At 53.8% G+C, this 15464-nt stretch overlaps 1 protein-coding gene across 5 annotated transcripts in view; it reads left to right on the top strand.

Moving 5' to 3' along the window:
- Positions 1-15464, top strand: part of EFR3B (EFR3 homolog B) — an 86600-nt gene that overhangs the window by 63475 nt on the left and 7661 nt on the right. For 2 of the 5 annotated variants that reach the window (XM_029938184.1, XM_029938189.1), the window contains 14 exons: positions 760-894; positions 1230-1308; positions 2015-2150; positions 2375-2536; positions 3295-3406; positions 3803-3854; positions 5602-5774; positions 5892-5967; positions 6744-6905; positions 8113-8244; positions 10420-10487; positions 11202-11329; positions 12088-12179; positions 14993-15041. In XM_029938184.1, the coding sequence (XP_029794044.1) occupies positions 760-894; positions 1230-1308; positions 2015-2150; positions 2375-2536; positions 3295-3406; positions 3803-3854; positions 5602-5774; positions 5892-5967; positions 6744-6905; positions 8113-8244; positions 10420-10487; positions 11202-11329; positions 12088-12179; positions 14993-15041 (1556 nt within the window). The remainder of the gene's footprint in view (positions 1-759; positions 895-1229; positions 1309-2014; positions 2151-2374; positions 2537-3294; positions 3407-3802; positions 3855-5601; positions 5775-5891; positions 5968-6743; positions 6906-8112; positions 8245-10419; positions 10488-11201; positions 11330-12087; positions 12180-14992; positions 15042-15464) is intronic. The other 3 variants (XM_029938188.1, XM_029938187.1, XM_029938185.1) reach the window with 3 other exon arrangements.

Here is a 15464-nt window from a genome sequence, read left to right as displayed (position 1 = left end):
CATGGGATCCATTCTGTCCCCGCCTCTTGCTCTTGCCATCTGTAAAATGGGATGCAGGGAAAGACTCGTGTTGCTGTCCATCTGGGCCGTGCATGAGAGGCTGTTTGAGGTCCTCACTCTGTCCTTTGAGCTTGTGGAAGGGGAGACAGAGGGGAGGGAAATCGTGTGCCCTCTGCTGGCTGTTCCTGGAATCGCACGTCACCCTCACGCTCCCTCTGTGTGTCTGGTGGTCTCTGGGCCCAGAGACGTGGGGCTCCTCCTTCTGTCCAGATCTGAGCCCAGCCCCTGTGACTTGGGTACCACTGAGTCACATCTGAGGTAACCACTATGCCTTTCTTTTTTCCCTCCCTCTTTTTTTTCTCCCTCCTCTCTCCCACTTTCTTTTGCTTTCTCTTACTCAGTGCCCCTCCCCATCTTTTTGCTTCCCAAGCTTGGGGGGCCGTGGAAACACTCGTGGTCTGTGCCTCACCAGGCCCATGGTGCACAGGGCATCTGTCCTTCCCACGGGGGCACATCAGGCCTGTCCTCAAGGATTTCCAGAAAGAGAATTTGACCCCTTCTCCCATAATCTTCCTTCACCGTGGGCTTCTTTACCCTGTCTAATCTCTGACAGCCATGAAGTCCCCCGTGTTACCTCCTGTGGCCCACATCTGTGTCTCTGCCCCCGCTTGCTAGGATGCAGCGCAGATACTCAGGCTGCACAAAACCCGACCCCGGCTCTGCCTCCGTCCCTTACCCACGCACCGCGTGTTTCCACAGCCGCTCCCCCTCACCCCTCCAAGCACCAGAAAAAGAGAAAGAGAACCCAGCAGAGCTGGCCGAGAGGTGCCTGCGGGAACTGCTGGGCCGGGCCGCCTTTGGCAACATCAAAAATGCCATCAAGCCTGTTCTCATGTGAGTGACCCCTGCCCCCAACCCTCAGAGAACCATTGGGGTCCTGGCATCTTGTTGCCATGGAGAGAGGGGACAGGGGTGGTGGTGGTGGTGCTGTGGCTGAGTAGGCCCCTTGTCTGTGCCTGAGTTCCCGGCGCAGAAGCTGCTGCACAGGAGTCGCCTGCGGCATCGGGGGAAGAGTGGGTAGGAGGCCCCTGAAACTGAAGTTGGGTGCCTGACCAGGGAGCTCAGCCAGGGGCTGGGTCTCTCAGGAGGCCACTCTGCCCCCAAGCTTGTCTCTCCTCCCTAACATTGCTTTGCATTTCATCGCCGCCCCCCTTTTGTCTCCCCCACAGCCATCTAGACAACCACTCTCTTTGGGAACCCAAGGTGTTTGCCATCCGTTGCTTTAAAATCATCATGTACTCGATTCAGGTACGGTGGCTCCTGGTCTAGCCTGTCCTCCTGGCCCAAGGGCGCATCTGGGAGCAGGACAGTGAGCCAAAGGAGAAAGCCAGCTGTTCTCTGTGACTTCTCCTAAGCCCCTGGGTGTCCAACCGTGCTGCTTAATCTAGCTGTGGGGCAGGGCAGGCTTCCTTTTCTTTCTGGTACAGCACAGATCAGTACTTTATAAAATACAATTGGTAAGAATTCTTGGAAAAAGAAAATGAAAAACTCATGCAAAGTGCAAGCCCACAGACCGGATGGCCTTGTCGCATTGCGTACTGAACACTTACTCTCAATTGCTGTACTGTCCCTGTGTAACCAGGCTACACTTTGTGCCACACGGGACTAAATGAACCCTGTGGCCAAGGTGGCCCTTATCCATATGACCTGGGACCCGGGAACGATGAAAAGGAAGACAATGTTTTAAAATGGACTTTTGACCCATTTGAGGCGGAAGGGCCCAGGACAACTGCGGAGATCCAGGTGGTCACCGGGACCGGGCTGGGCTCCTGTTGGACCCAGGGAGAGGGACTGAGGAAAAGGAGCCGGGGTATCTGGGCTCCACCTCCGGTGCCCGCCTGGCTCAGGACCTCACTTTTGTCCACCCCGGCCGTGGAGTCCCAGTCGAGGGCTGCCCAGCGCAGAGGCCACGTGGGGGTTGCTGTTTGGGGCCAGCACGTCTTCCTCCCCCCAGCCGCAGCACTCCCACCTGGTTATCCAGCAGCTCCTGAGCCACCTGGATGCCAACAGCCGCAGCGCGGCCACGGTGCGGGCGGGCATCGTGGAGGTCCTGTCGGAAGCTGCCGTCATCGCCGCCACCGGCTCTGTCGGTAAGGGGGCGCTGGGTGACGGCGTGGGGACAAAGAACCACCCTTGGCAGGAGGCCGCCTCCTCTTCCAGACAAGGGCGAGGGAGCGCAGGGAGGTGTCAGAGCCGGTTTTCCTTAGGAGAAGTCAGCCAGGGCAGGTGGGGGGCAGAGGAAGCCCCCCGGCTGGGTCACAGGGCTGGGGGGATTCCAGCCCTGGACCTCGGGACTCCCACCCCCTGTGCTCAGGGCCCACGGTGCTGGAGATGTTCAACACTCTGCTGAGGCAGCTGCGGCTCAGCATCGACTACGCCCTGACTGGGAGCTACGACGGGGCCATCAGCCTGGGCACCAAGATCATCAAGGAGCACGAAGAGCGCATGTTCCAGGAGGCTGTCATCAAGACCATAGGTGGGACCCGGGGTGGGGCCTGAGTGGGCGGCGCCGGCGAGGGGCGGGGCCTAGCGGGCCGGACCGGCGCTGCAGGGGTCTGAGCCAGGTCGGGTGGGGTAGGAGGCGGCCTCGCTGGGACCACGACGGGGCGCTGGAAGAGGGCCACTCGCTCCTCTGCTCAAATCGTGTTATTCGCGGACGTTGGAGAAAATGGAATCCGTCTACGCCGCACAAGGCCACGGACTGACCCAGTTCTGGCCTGAGAGCACAGACGAGGTCTGTGGGTTGCTCCGGCTGGACTTCAGATCAGAGGCTAAGAGCGGTCACCTCCGCCTGCACCCCAACCCCCCCCCCCCCCGGCAGGCCTCTTTGATGCTTGCCCATTACAGCGATTGGTGGGGAGGCGAGAAGGAAGAGAAAAGGCAGGAAGGAGGAAAGGGAAAAGGCCACGGACGTGCACACAGCCACGAATGTGCACACGGATGCTCAAGAAGCCACCTCTCCGGCTTGTAGGGCCCGTCTCTTCAGAGCCTTCCTGGCTTAGCACTGTTGGCGCTCCCCTCTCCTTCCCAGGGTCGCTAACCACAGCCCGGACATAACGAGTGAAGGAACTGGCGTCAGGAAGAGCCCCCCGGAGCGGTCTAGGTTCCTCCCTCTGCTTGTCTTGTCTTCCTTAGAGACACAGTCCGTACTCCGGGCAGTAGTTTCCTCATCTGAGACCCTGGCAGCGGCGGGCCTCACCAAAGCTGACCCCCTCCTCCATCTCTTCCCTGCAGGCTCCTTTGCCAGCACGTTGCCCACTTACCAGCGCTCCGAGGTGATCCTCTTCATCATGAGCAAGGTCCCACTGCCTTCCCTGCACCATACCATCGAGACAGGGAAGACGGGGTAAGCCTACCAGCCTTTCTCCCCCTTTCCCTCTCTTGCCCATTCCACCCCAGCTGCCCTTCCTGTCTTTCTGGCTACTCCCTTCTCCACTTGGACTTTCCTGGTTATGCTCTCACTTCTCTCCTTCTATTCTCAAATCCCTCAGCGGCCTTGAGTGGGGCCCTTGGACCCCACAACAATTCCTTACTTAGGCTGCCCCACCGATAGCTGCCTCCCACCTTTGGGGCAAGCCGTTAGTTCTCTGGTCTGCTTCCTGGCTCTACGGGCCAGCCGTCCTGGGCAACTCAACAAGACAAGCCTCATGGAGAATCTAATCACAAGGGGAACTGGGCAGGCAAGGGTGGTGTCTCTGCCCACATAACCATCCTGGTGAGTATTTGTGTCTCTGGTCTACAGAGAGAACAGGAACCGGCTGACTCAGATTATGCTGCTGAAATCCCTCCTTCAGGTGAGCCTCTCCTCTCCCCATTCCTACTCAGCCTCTACAGGAGGCAGCTCCTTCCAAGAGACCAAGAGAAGGCCACCACATACAGCAGTGCAGGTTGCACACTGCACAAATATGGCCAATCAAAAGGGTGAATAGGGGGCTGAAATCCAACCTGTTAAACTCACTAACACTCTGGGCATCCACAGACCTGGGTCACTCAAGGTAGGCAGGGCGCTTGTTCCTAATTTTCACAAAGGTTCCTTTGTGAAAATTATCAGTTACTGATTGACTTGTCACTCAAACATTATCTCTGAATTGGGGTAGAATCCATTGGTTTCTGCCTCTCCCCCAGAAGTACTTTCCTAGGTCCTTTCCACCTATTTCCCCCTCAGCACTTGTACCCAGGTGTTCTCATGCTCAGTCCTGCCTGAACTCTGGACATCTCACAACTAGATTATGCTCATAGTTGCCCTTACGTCCATCTGTCCTCACCAATCATAAATACAACCACAAGAAGAATGTCCTAGAAACACCGTTCCCCACATGTTGCTCCTTTTCAAATAGTAGGTGTCAGTTTACAACTGATGTGCCTCTAGGTTTCAAACTTCTCAGACTGAAGGTAGAAAATTCTAGTCGCCGGGGCACCTGGGTGGCTCAGTCGGTTAAGCGTCTGACCTCAGCCGAGTCATGATCTCACAGTTTGTGAGTTCAAGCCCTGCGTCAGGCTCTGCACTGAGCCTGCATTGGATTCTGTGTCCTCCTCTCTCTCTACCCCTCTCCTGCTCATGCTCTGTCTCTCAAAAATAAACAAACACTAAAAATAAAAATTTTTAAAAGAAAATCCCCAGTCTTTCTCTCCCTTGACTCCCATCTCATCCCTGGCCCCAGTTTCTGCTCCAGACATGCCAATCTGCACAGCTCACTTGCTCCCATTCACGCCTTGCCTTCCGTCTTCCTGGCCCATGCTGATCATGTCACTAGGTTTTTATAAGGGCTTTTCATGCTGCCACTGCCCACACCCGGTTACCTCCTCAGTCTAGTACTGCCATTTCTGCTGTGCTCTCCTTATCTTCATTGTACCCAGCACCTCATCAAGGTGACTATGTGCACCCACCCCCCCCCCTCTTCAGTGGACGTTTGCTGTTGATGCCACCAGGCTCTGCTAGATCCTCAAGGGCCTACTGAATCATCAAAGGCATCATTTTGCAAAATGGACTTAACAGTAAATATGTTTTGCTGCTTTTGAGTGCTTTGACGACATCATATGAGATGTGTCTACTCATGCCCACTGGCTCGCTGATTAATCAGAAGATCCCCAGTGTGGCCCCAGAGAAGCAATGTAATGAAATGGTTGTTGCCCTTGTGTGGGTTCTGGTTCCTCAGCCCAGCTGTAAGTTCTGCCACTGTCCCGCCATGTCTTTGTGACTGTCCATGCTTTTAATGCAACAGCGTGTTCCGGGTGAATGTTCATCAGCTATGCCCTGACGGCTGGAACATTGGGTTCTGAGGCTCCCTGGCTCCTGCTCCCCTCTAGTGCTTAGCCCTTGCTTGCTTTTAGCAACTTAAAACTTGTCTAGGTGGTTGTTGGCATGTTCAGAAAAGCTGGCGCAGGCGTTCAGGGCTTAGAGTGGAGGACACGGGGAGCTGGGCGGGGTGATGGCTAGAGAGGTGGTGTGCTTTAGACCCCACTTCTGTGGGCCACTCCCCCTCCACCCACTGCGCGGAAAGGGCCAGCGTTCCTCAGCAGCCATGCTGGGCTTGCCCGCAGGTGTCCACAGGTTTCCAGTGCAACAACATGATGTCAGCCCTGCCCAGCAACTTCCTCGACCGCCTTCTCTCCACCGCCCTCATGGAGGACGCAGAAATCCGTCTCTTTGTTCTAGAGATTCTCATCAGCTTCATTGATCGTCATGGCAACCGCCACAAGTTTTCTACCATCAGGTGAACCTGGGGGTCTCCCCTCCAGTTGGTGTGTGATGGGGGAGAAGACTCCCGATAAGTGTCACACCCAGGTGAGAGGACAATTCCCAAAATCCCCCTTGTGCCCTCCCCCTCCAGTACCCTCAGCGACATCTCTGTCCTGAAGCTCAAAGTGGACAAGTGCTCCCGGCAGGACACCGTCTTCATGAAGAAGGTTAGCAAGTGTGATCTTAAGACCCAGGGAACCCCACCCAGGTGGGCCAGACTCTGTGGACCCCCACCTCCCAACCCCAAGTCAGTGCTGACCCCTGATGCCAGGCCAGCTCTGTCTTTGAGTTTGCTTAGTCAAGATGACAAGTCGCAGGGCACCTGCGTGGCTCAGTTGGTTGAGCGTCCGGCTTCGGCTCAGGTCATGATCTCACAGTTTGTGGGTTCGAGCCCCGTGTCGGGCTCTGTGCTGACAGCTAGCTCAGAGCCTGGAGCCTATTTCAGATTCTATGTCCCCCTCTCTCTCTGACCCTCCCCTGCTCACGCTGTCTCTCAAAAATAAATTAAAAAAAAAACATTAAAAAAAAAAAGATGACAGGTCGACCCCTTGGGGCCAAGCCCCCAGGGTCACACTCAACACCGAGGCCAGAGCAAGGAGCACTGTTGGTGAGCCAGTCCTGGGCTGGGCTGTAGACTTCTACACACAGCTGGATTTGGGCAGCAGCTTCTGTTGCTGGTTTCACTGCACTCACCCTTCCTTAAATGTGTCCTCCTGCACATGTGATTCCACTGGGGTCTGCTTTAAAGCGATCCTCTCCCTGGGGTGCCTGGCTGGCTCAGTTGGAAGAATGACACTTGATCTTGGGATCATGAGTTTGAGCTCCACGTTGGGTATAGAGATTACTGTTGCACCGCCTGCAGATTGGTCTCTCTCCCCAATCTCCTTGCCCCTCCCACCGCTACCCACCCACTGTGCCTTGCCCCTGCCCTTCCCCCACCCAGCACTCCCAGCAGCTCTACAGACACATCTACCTGAGCTGTAAGGAGGAGACGAACATACAGAAGCACTACGAGGCGCTCTACAGCTTGCTGGTGCTCATCAGCATTGAGCTGGCCAATGAGGAAGTGGTTGTAGACCTCATCCGCCTGGTGCTGGCTGTTCAGGTGCGACCTGGTGTGGGTAGCGCACAGGAGACGGGGTCAGGGCAGGGCACCAGTTCGGGCCAAGCACTCATGAGAGTACCAAGTAGAAGCGGCTCAAGAACTATCCCAGTGCCTGGGAATCCCACACCCTTGGTTGGTCGTCCCTCCAGAGACCATAAGCCATAGTTCTGTTTGGGAAACCACCAAAAAATGCCTCATTCATGGCTTTAGCTCATCCTCAGGTGAAAGGAGACCCAGGGAACAGGCTTTTTCAAAAATGCCCCTTCACCCCTAGTGTTTCAAGTCTTGGAAGGTCTGAATGAGACCCCAAGGAATACCAAGAGAGTGTTCGTAAGCCCTGAGTGATCCCAGACCAAACGTTGTCTAAAGATCATCTGGTTCCCAAGCCTGGCCGTGCTTTAGAATTGTCATAAGCATTTATTAAAAATACATATTCTTAGTTCTACCCCCAAGCCCGGGGACCAGGGGATTCAACAAGCCTCCGCCACGACTTTTAAGAGAGCCGGGCTTCACCACCCAGGGCTTCAGACTTTCAGAGGCTTCCTGGGTGAAAGTGTACTGTCAAGGATGCTGGGAACTGGGGTGGGTCCTTCAGACCTCTAAAGACCAGGGACCCTAGGGTCCTGTAGCAAAGTGGACATCGTATTCCACCCTAGGAGCACAAATTAGGGCAAATCTGAGAGTTCAGTGGTGGACAGTCTTGGGCCACCAGTGCTGAATCCTACAAGGCTAACCCAGCTGCCATGATTGTCTTCAGTCTAGAACTTGAGATTCCTTTGTGTCCCAATCCCTAGTAACTGCCGCTTCTTTTTTAACTTTACATATGGACCCAGTTTAGCAATCCAGCCCAGTCCCCCAAGAATCATTCAATGTCTATATTGAAGGGCACAGCATCCTAGAGGTAGGATTAATGATGAGGGCTGGACAGTCAAGGTCACCAAAGCTGGAACTGCAAAGTGGAGAATGAGGCCAACACCCCTCTACTCAAGTACTTATGAGCCTCCAGCTCATGGGTCCTTCTAGGGATGATTCACTCCAGCTTCAATGAGGGTGCCTTCTGTCTCCCAGAAAGTTATGGGGAAGATGCTGGGCACGGCTTAGTCTAGAGAAGGCCACCTCTGAAGAAGGTTGGGAGAGGTTGGGTGAAGGGGGGCACCAGTATAATTTGTCAGCTAAGAAACTCCAAGGCCCCTCTGTGTTGCCACAGGACGTGGCCCAGGTCAATGAGGAGAACCTGCCTGTGTACAACCGCTGTGCCCTGTACGCACTGGGCGCTGCCTACCTGAACCTCATCAGCCAGCTCACAACGGTCCCTGCCTTCTGCCAGCACATCCATGAGGTGGGTGTCCTCGGGACCCTGACTGCTCAGCAGAAACTCCACCCTGGGTTCCCCAGAGCAACTTTTCCTTAATTGCGTGAGTGCTGTGCTTAGTCCAGGCATTGAGGAAGGGTTGACAGAAGAACTAGGGTCAGTGAAAAGTTGCTAGAGGCAGCATTACCTCCTGGGTGACAGGACGTTGCATGGTGGGGTCGGCCACAGGTAGGAGCCTATACCCCTTCCTTACGGGCTGCCTGGCGACCTCAAATTCCTGCCCCTCTGTGCTGTCCTGACTCCCAGAGACACAGGTACGCAGCCTCTCAAGTGATTTGGGACCAACACTACTTTTTAAAACAGCATTTTTTTTTAACATTTGAGAGACAGAGAGAGACAGGGCATAAGCAGGGGAGGGGCCGAGAGAGAGGGAGACATTGAGCCCAATGTGGGGCTCAAGCCCACAAACTGTGAAATCATGACCTGAGTCAAAGTTGGTCACTGAACCGACTGAGCCACCCAGGTGCCCCTAAAACTACTTTTTAAAAAAGTTTTATTATGAAAGTTTTCAAATATCACAAAAGCACTATGAGTAGAATAGTGAACGTCGATGTAGCGATCATGCAGATGAAAGAATGATGAAGGTTTTCCCATGTTTGCTTCATCTATGTTGTTTTCCTTTTCTTTTTCTTATTTTACAGAAAGTCTCAGCTATCATGTCATTTCACCCCTACATATACTGGTACTGTGCCTAAAAAACTGTGGACACCTTCCTACATCTCTGCCGTGCTGTTAACATACCTAATTAAGTTATCAATAATGCCTTGGTACTATCTAATACCCAGTCTATAATCACATGTCCTCATTTGTCCCCAAAAGACATTTTCAAACACATTGAAGTATTGGGATACCTGGGTGGCTCGGACAGTTGAACGTCCAACTCAGGTCTTAATCTCAGGGTTGTGAGTTTAAGGCCTGCATTTGGCTCCAAGCTGGGCATGGAGCCTACTTAAAAAAACAAGAGGTGCCTAAGTGGCTCAGTTGAGCACATGACTCTTGATTTCAGCTAAAATCATGATCCTAGAGTTGTGGGATTGAGCAGGGCTCTGAGCCAAGTGTGGCACCTGCTTGGGATTTTCTCTCTCTCTCTCTCTCCCTTCCTTCTTCCCTACTCATGGGCTTTCTCTCTCTCAAAAAATAAAATAAAAATTTTAAAACAAAACAACAGGGGTGCCTGGATGGCTCACTTGGTTAAGTGTCCAACTCTTATTTTCAGCTCAGTCATGATCTCATGATTTGTGAGATCGAGCCCCGCATCAGGCTCTGTGCTGACAGTGCAGAGCCTGCTTGGGATTCTCTCTCTCCCCCCTCTCTCTGCCCTACCCTGCTTTCTCTCTCAAAATAAATAAACTTAAAAAAAAAAAAGCAAAATAAGGAAAACCAACAACAACAATAAAACACTGAAGTATTTATAGGTGGAATGATATGATGTCTAGAATTAACTTTCAGATGCAGCAGCAAAATGAAAGAAAACAGGAAACCTCCAGTCTCAGCTGGCTTGGGGGGGACGGGGGAGGGTGCTGTGCCCCAAGCATGGGCCGATGAGGGGGTGCAGGGAAAGCAATGCCCTGACGTCCTCTTCATTAAAATAGCAGCAGCACGTCTGCCTCACCTCCTGCACAGACTTGCACACCAACTGTCCCCCCCAGCGTGCATTTTAGTGCTTTGCACACCACTGTCCTCTCCCGGTGTGCATCTTAGTGCTTTTCGCCTTTCCCGTCAAAAATGTGCAGAGGGTACTGAGGGAAACCCTTGCATGACTGTCCCACAGGATACTTCAACAGTGCCCCTGGGTTGGGGGTGGTATGACCTCTCCTCCCTTTTCATGTTCACACAGAAAATGGAAATAGGGCACAGGAGCCAGAAACCGCAGTCCCTGGTGGGGGGGGGGGGCTAAGCCCTTACATTTGCAGGACACTTAATGCACATGGGTCATGTGTCATTGGGGACAGCCTGAGCAGTCCGCCTGCCTGCTCGGAGGACCCCTGTGGAGCTGAGTTTCTCTGTTGGGAGCCCAGTGGCACAGTCTCGGCCAGGGAGTGTGGGGGAGAAAGGAACTGTCTGGGGAAAGCGCTGTCATTGGCCTGTGCCCAGCGCCCCTCCCTGGCCAGCCAGCTCTTGTGTGATTCCTCCCAACTCCAGGTGATAGAGACCAGGAAGAAAGAGGCTCCGTACATGCTTCCTGAGGACGTGTTTGTGGAGAGGCCTAGGTGAGCAGCACACTTGGGACGTGGTCAAGGACACCCAAGGGACCTGAGTGCGAGGGTGCGGGGTCTGAAGCCAGGGGCTGAGGCCTCTCTCTGTGGGCTCAAGGGCGGAAAGTGGGCCCTGCTTGTGGCTCAGAAGTCCTGGGTCCAGTGTGGCCTTCCTCATGTGGCCGTAATCCACACCTTGAGCCATGTCGGTGTGTTGCGCTGTGGAGCATGTGACGGACCCTCTGGGAGCCTTGGCCAAGAACTGGGACGTGCCTCCTGGAGGAGTCGTTCCTTCAAGACCCTGGATCGATCCACATGGCATTCTCGGACTGCGGTCTGTGGGCCCGTGTCACTTGAGCCTCAGAGGAATTCAAGGAAAATACTGTGAAAAAAGCAACGTGTCCAACAATAGGGGTTAGCTTTATGAACCACCGACTTTCCCCCCGCAAGGTTTTGGAAGAAAAATTCATGGGAAACAGGCGCTGTGTAATCGGTGGATAAAATCCATCACAGGACAGGAACTTAGGGGCGGGGCGATGTGCGTGCAAACAAGTACACGGCAGAGGGAGTCTGCGCCACATGTAATGATGCTGTCTCTGAAATGTGGGACTGCGGCTGGTTTTCTTTTCCTTCCGCTTCTGTGTCATTTTGTATGTTGAGTGTCCCTGTGTCACACGGAGGGTCCTCAGGAAGTCACTCCGGGTGCTTTTTCCCTTCTTTGCCTTCCAGGTTGTCTCAGAACCTTGACGGAGCAGTGATTGAGCTCCTCTTCCGCCAGAGCAAGATCAGTGAGGTCCTGGGGGGCAGCGGCTACAACTCAGACAGGCTCTGCCTGCCCTACATCCCTCAGCTGACAGGTAGGAGCCCTGTGCGGGGGCCGGCCAAGCCTGCCTCGGGCTCCTCCCCACCAGAAGGGGGAAGTGGGAGTGAGGGACTTGTGTGCCCGCCCGTTGCCTCCCCCGCACCTTGCGTGTCCAGCCAGAGCTGAACGATGCAGTGAGATCCTCCTGATCCCCCGGGCCCTCCTCAGGGCAGGATCCTCGGGGAAAGTGGCCCATGAGATAGGCTGGCCTGTGGCTGGGAGAGGCCCCATGGAGCCGGAAAGCGCCCACATGGGCTGTGGTGTACTCAGAGACCCGGTTCTCTGCAGCACACTTCCTGAAAAACCTTAGACAAGTCTCCTGGCATCTCTGAGTTTCCGGTTCCTTGACAATAAGACCGGGATTAGCGATACCTGCCTTGGAGGGTCGTTGTGAGACGTACGTGAAACGATAAAGTCAAATGCACTTTAGTAACTGCTGCACAAATGAGAGCGGGCTGCTTATGTTATGAGCGGATGACACTCATTCAAGCCGAGAAATGCTTTCTGGTCATGGGCAGCGTCTGTGTGCTCATCGCTGATTTCAACATCTGAGAAGAGCTACACTCACCACCCCAAGATGAGCAGAGGAGGCCGGCAGCCTTAAATAAACCAGCTGTAGCCTTGGTGCATACTGAGCCCTCAGAGGACTGGGGGCCAGGCAAAGGGGGAGGGGGTTGGGAGACGGTGCTAGAGGTGTGATCCCGACTCACCCTGAGCCCTGGTAACTCTAGCTTCTGGGCTTCCCTTTTCCAGATGAGGATCGCTTATCCAAGAGGAAGAGCATTGGAGAAACCATTTCCCTGCAGGTAGAGGTGGAGTCCAGGAACAGCCCAGAGAAGGAGGAGGTGAGTGTCCTCTTCTTGGTATACTGTCCTGCATCCCAAGGAGAGGGGACCTGCTCCCACTTCCTGTGCCGTCAGATGCCCCATGTTCCAGGCTTCCCTAACTGCATGACACATTTAAAGTTGCAGGGAAAGCAAATGTCTCAGATATCCCATTTTCTAACTTCATCGTATGTCATAGACATTTACATCTGGAAAAATTGTATGTGCTCCCCCCACGCACACTGCCATGACAGTGTCCCACAAATCATTCTTGAAAGGCTCGCTGGTAGTCATTCCTGATTCCCAGTGGGGACAGACATGCACCATGCTGGATATTGGAAGGCTTAACAGGAAAGTAGGGCTGAGAATAGCTTTCATGATGTTTCTTCCAGGTCAGTCAATAGAGGTGCTTTTCTAAGGCCAACGTGTAGCTTCTTCCACCTTCTCTTGGGGGGTGTGAATAGCTAACTTCTGTTCAAAATAACTGGCAATAACTCCCCTACCCTTACTTCTTCTAGCTCAGAAAATAAAGCAGATGTGCCCAGGAGTAAAAAAGAGGAAGGAATCACAATGGAAATACCCAACTTGTGCAGACGAGAAGGAAATAGGGGAGGGGCAGAGGGGGAGAGAAAGGGGTCATGAGGGAGGTGAAGCCATAAGACAAAACCCACTTGTGTTTAATGGTGTCTCCTGCCATTAAGGGCATTGATGGAGATGTGGGGGAGCTTCAGTGAGAAGTGAGGAGGGTGCTCATTGGGGCTGGGACAGGGGCCGGGACAGTTACTGCCCCTTGGGGCTGGTAGAGCCATGGAGGACAACGTCAGCCCTGAGCCTTTCCTCAGACACACTAGAGCAAGGAGAAGTCTTGGGGTCTGGACCAAGCCTCTCTCCAACCATGCCCTCAGCTGCTTTCTCAACTTTCCTCTCATTGGGGAACTTGTCTGGAACTTTCCTATGGAAGGAAGGGGGCTCTGACTCACACTGATTGGAAGAGTGGAATGAGGCTGAACCAAGTGCCCTCCAAGGCCTTCCGGCTGGCTCTGCAGGACAGGGAGCCTCAGTGTGTCAGGACCACAGCGTGAGTGGGCTGCTGTTGCCCCCAGAGCTGGGATCCTCGCTCCCTGGGAGTTGAGAGACCCTCAAGAATGGAGGAGTAAAGTGAAGTGGCAGGAGAAATGCTTGCCTGTGTACAGAGCCCCCTACTCTCTAATGTCTCCTGGGTCACCAGAGTGGGTCCCTTTCCCTCTGGGAGAGTCTAGCTAGCTCAGGGGTGGCTTGGGAACAGAAGCAGGTGTGTGGGGGCCTCCACCCCATGACCTTCTGCCAGGCTACCCTTCTTTCCATCTTCAGCCCCCCATACCCCCCACCCTGAACCCTGTGCTGGCTCCCTTATCTGCCAAGTTCATAGCAGTTGATCAATAAATGCAGGTTTAGTCAAGCCCCCAACCCAGTACCTGGCCTTCAGAGCCATTTATAGTCTGGGCTGGTCCTACTGGATCATGTTACTTCCCTCTCCTCTCTGACAGAAGCTCTGTGTCACATGGCTGGTCTGCTCCGTCTCCCCCACCTGGTCCCCTCCAGCTGCAGATCTTTGCTGGTAATCCCGTGTATAAATACCTTCCTCTGCACCTTTGCACCCATGAGCCACTTACTCTTCTGTGCGCAGCTTGTGTCCTATTTTCTGCATAAGCCTCTCTCTACCTGCCCTTGACCAGTGATCTTCCTATTCTCTGTTGCCACCACACAGTTCCTTAGCATCTCACACACTGGTCAGTGCTGAGCGGCTGTGTGGATGGATGTGCCGAGAGGAGGGTTCCGCAGAGAGATCAATAACACCACTGCCTCTGTGCTGTTTCTACCATGTGACCAGCCTAGAGTCCTGCACAGACTCAGTCTTCAACGCCTGTATCCCGTACCCACATCTGTGGCCTTTCCAGCATTCATTAAATACTAAACAAGCCAGAAAACGACAGCTCCGTGAATTTTCACACAAGGAATGTATCCGTGCAATCACACCCAGATCAGGGAATGGAATATCGTCATTGCCCAAGAGACCCCCTTCCCAAAGGGTGCCACTAGCCTGACTCATGTCACTTCTTGGCCTCTATGTTGGCAAAGTCATTCTCTTCCATGTCTATTTCTTTCACTTAATATTATGTTTAAGTGATGGGAGGTGAGTGAATCGGGGGTCCTGCCTCAAGCAGCTCAGAGTCTACTGGGGACTACCTGGGACTTAGTTCAAATGCTTTCAGCCTCTGGCCAAAAGGTTCAGTATTTGCCACCTCCTTTAACAGGCTCTTTGAAGACTGAGATCCTGGGACCCACATCCTTGGACCAACCTCTGCGTGTCTTACCTTTAGTAAATACTCAAATCGCCTCAGTAGATAATTTTATATCCTAAGTCTTCAAAAACGTTATCCAGCTCTTGAAATTTACACTTGAGATATATGCCAACTGCTTCCTCTGGCTGCCAATATTTTCCATTACATTCTCAGAAGATATTTTTGAGTTTCACAGTGTTTTCTTCCCACAGGGCTTAATGGGACAAGCTGGGGGTGGGGGGGGGCAGCGAGTTCTTTTAGGTGAGTCTCAGCACCTGATGAGGAATGGACCTCCCCCCTCCATCTCACTGCTCTCCTTCGGTGAGCAGCTCTGTGCCTGCCTGCTTGGGGAACTTCGGGGACCCTGGTGAGAAGGTGGTGTCCAGGGGGAGTTTCCGCCCATTGGGACAGGCTTTTTAGAAGCAAAGGGGCTGCTACGTAACGGAGGAGGCCAAGGCTGCCTCCCTCAGCCTCACTCCACTTTTCTGAGCACTTCTGTTCCTTCTCCCTCAGCGAGTGCCTGCCGAGGAGATCACCTATGAGACGCTGAAGAAGGCCATCGGTAAGTTGGAGGGGATGCCCGGGCTGGGTCCCGGGGGAGGCGTGGGTGCGTGCAGCCTGATGCAAGATTCAGCACGGAGGTGAAGGGAGTCTGGCTGCTTCCTCTAAACTCCCAACAGCTACCAAAGCTGCAGTTATGAATTCTGCTTTCCGGATGGGGACCAGTAGTGCCGCCTAGCATGTCCCCTGTCAGGCATCCCTTCTCCTGACAGCGAGCTGCCTTTAAAACTAATCAATGGGGGCGCCTGGGTGGCTCAGTAGGTTAAGCATTGACTTCAGCTCAGGTCATGATCTTGGAGTTTGTGGGTACGGGCCCCACGTTGGGTTCTGTGCTGACAGCTCAGAGCCTGGAACCTGTTTCAGATTCTATGTCTTCCTCTCTCTCTGCCCCTCCCCCACTCATGCTATGTCTTTCTCTGTCTCA

This window comes from Suricata suricatta, chromosome 4 (assembly GCF_006229205.1).
Source record: "Suricata suricatta isolate VVHF042 chromosome 4, meerkat_22Aug2017_6uvM2_HiC, whole genome shotgun sequence".
NCBI lineage: Eukaryota > Metazoa > Chordata > Mammalia > Carnivora > Herpestidae > Suricata > Suricata suricatta.
Note: the sequence above shows the minus strand (reverse complement) of the source record. Positions and strands in the feature narration are given on the sequence as shown.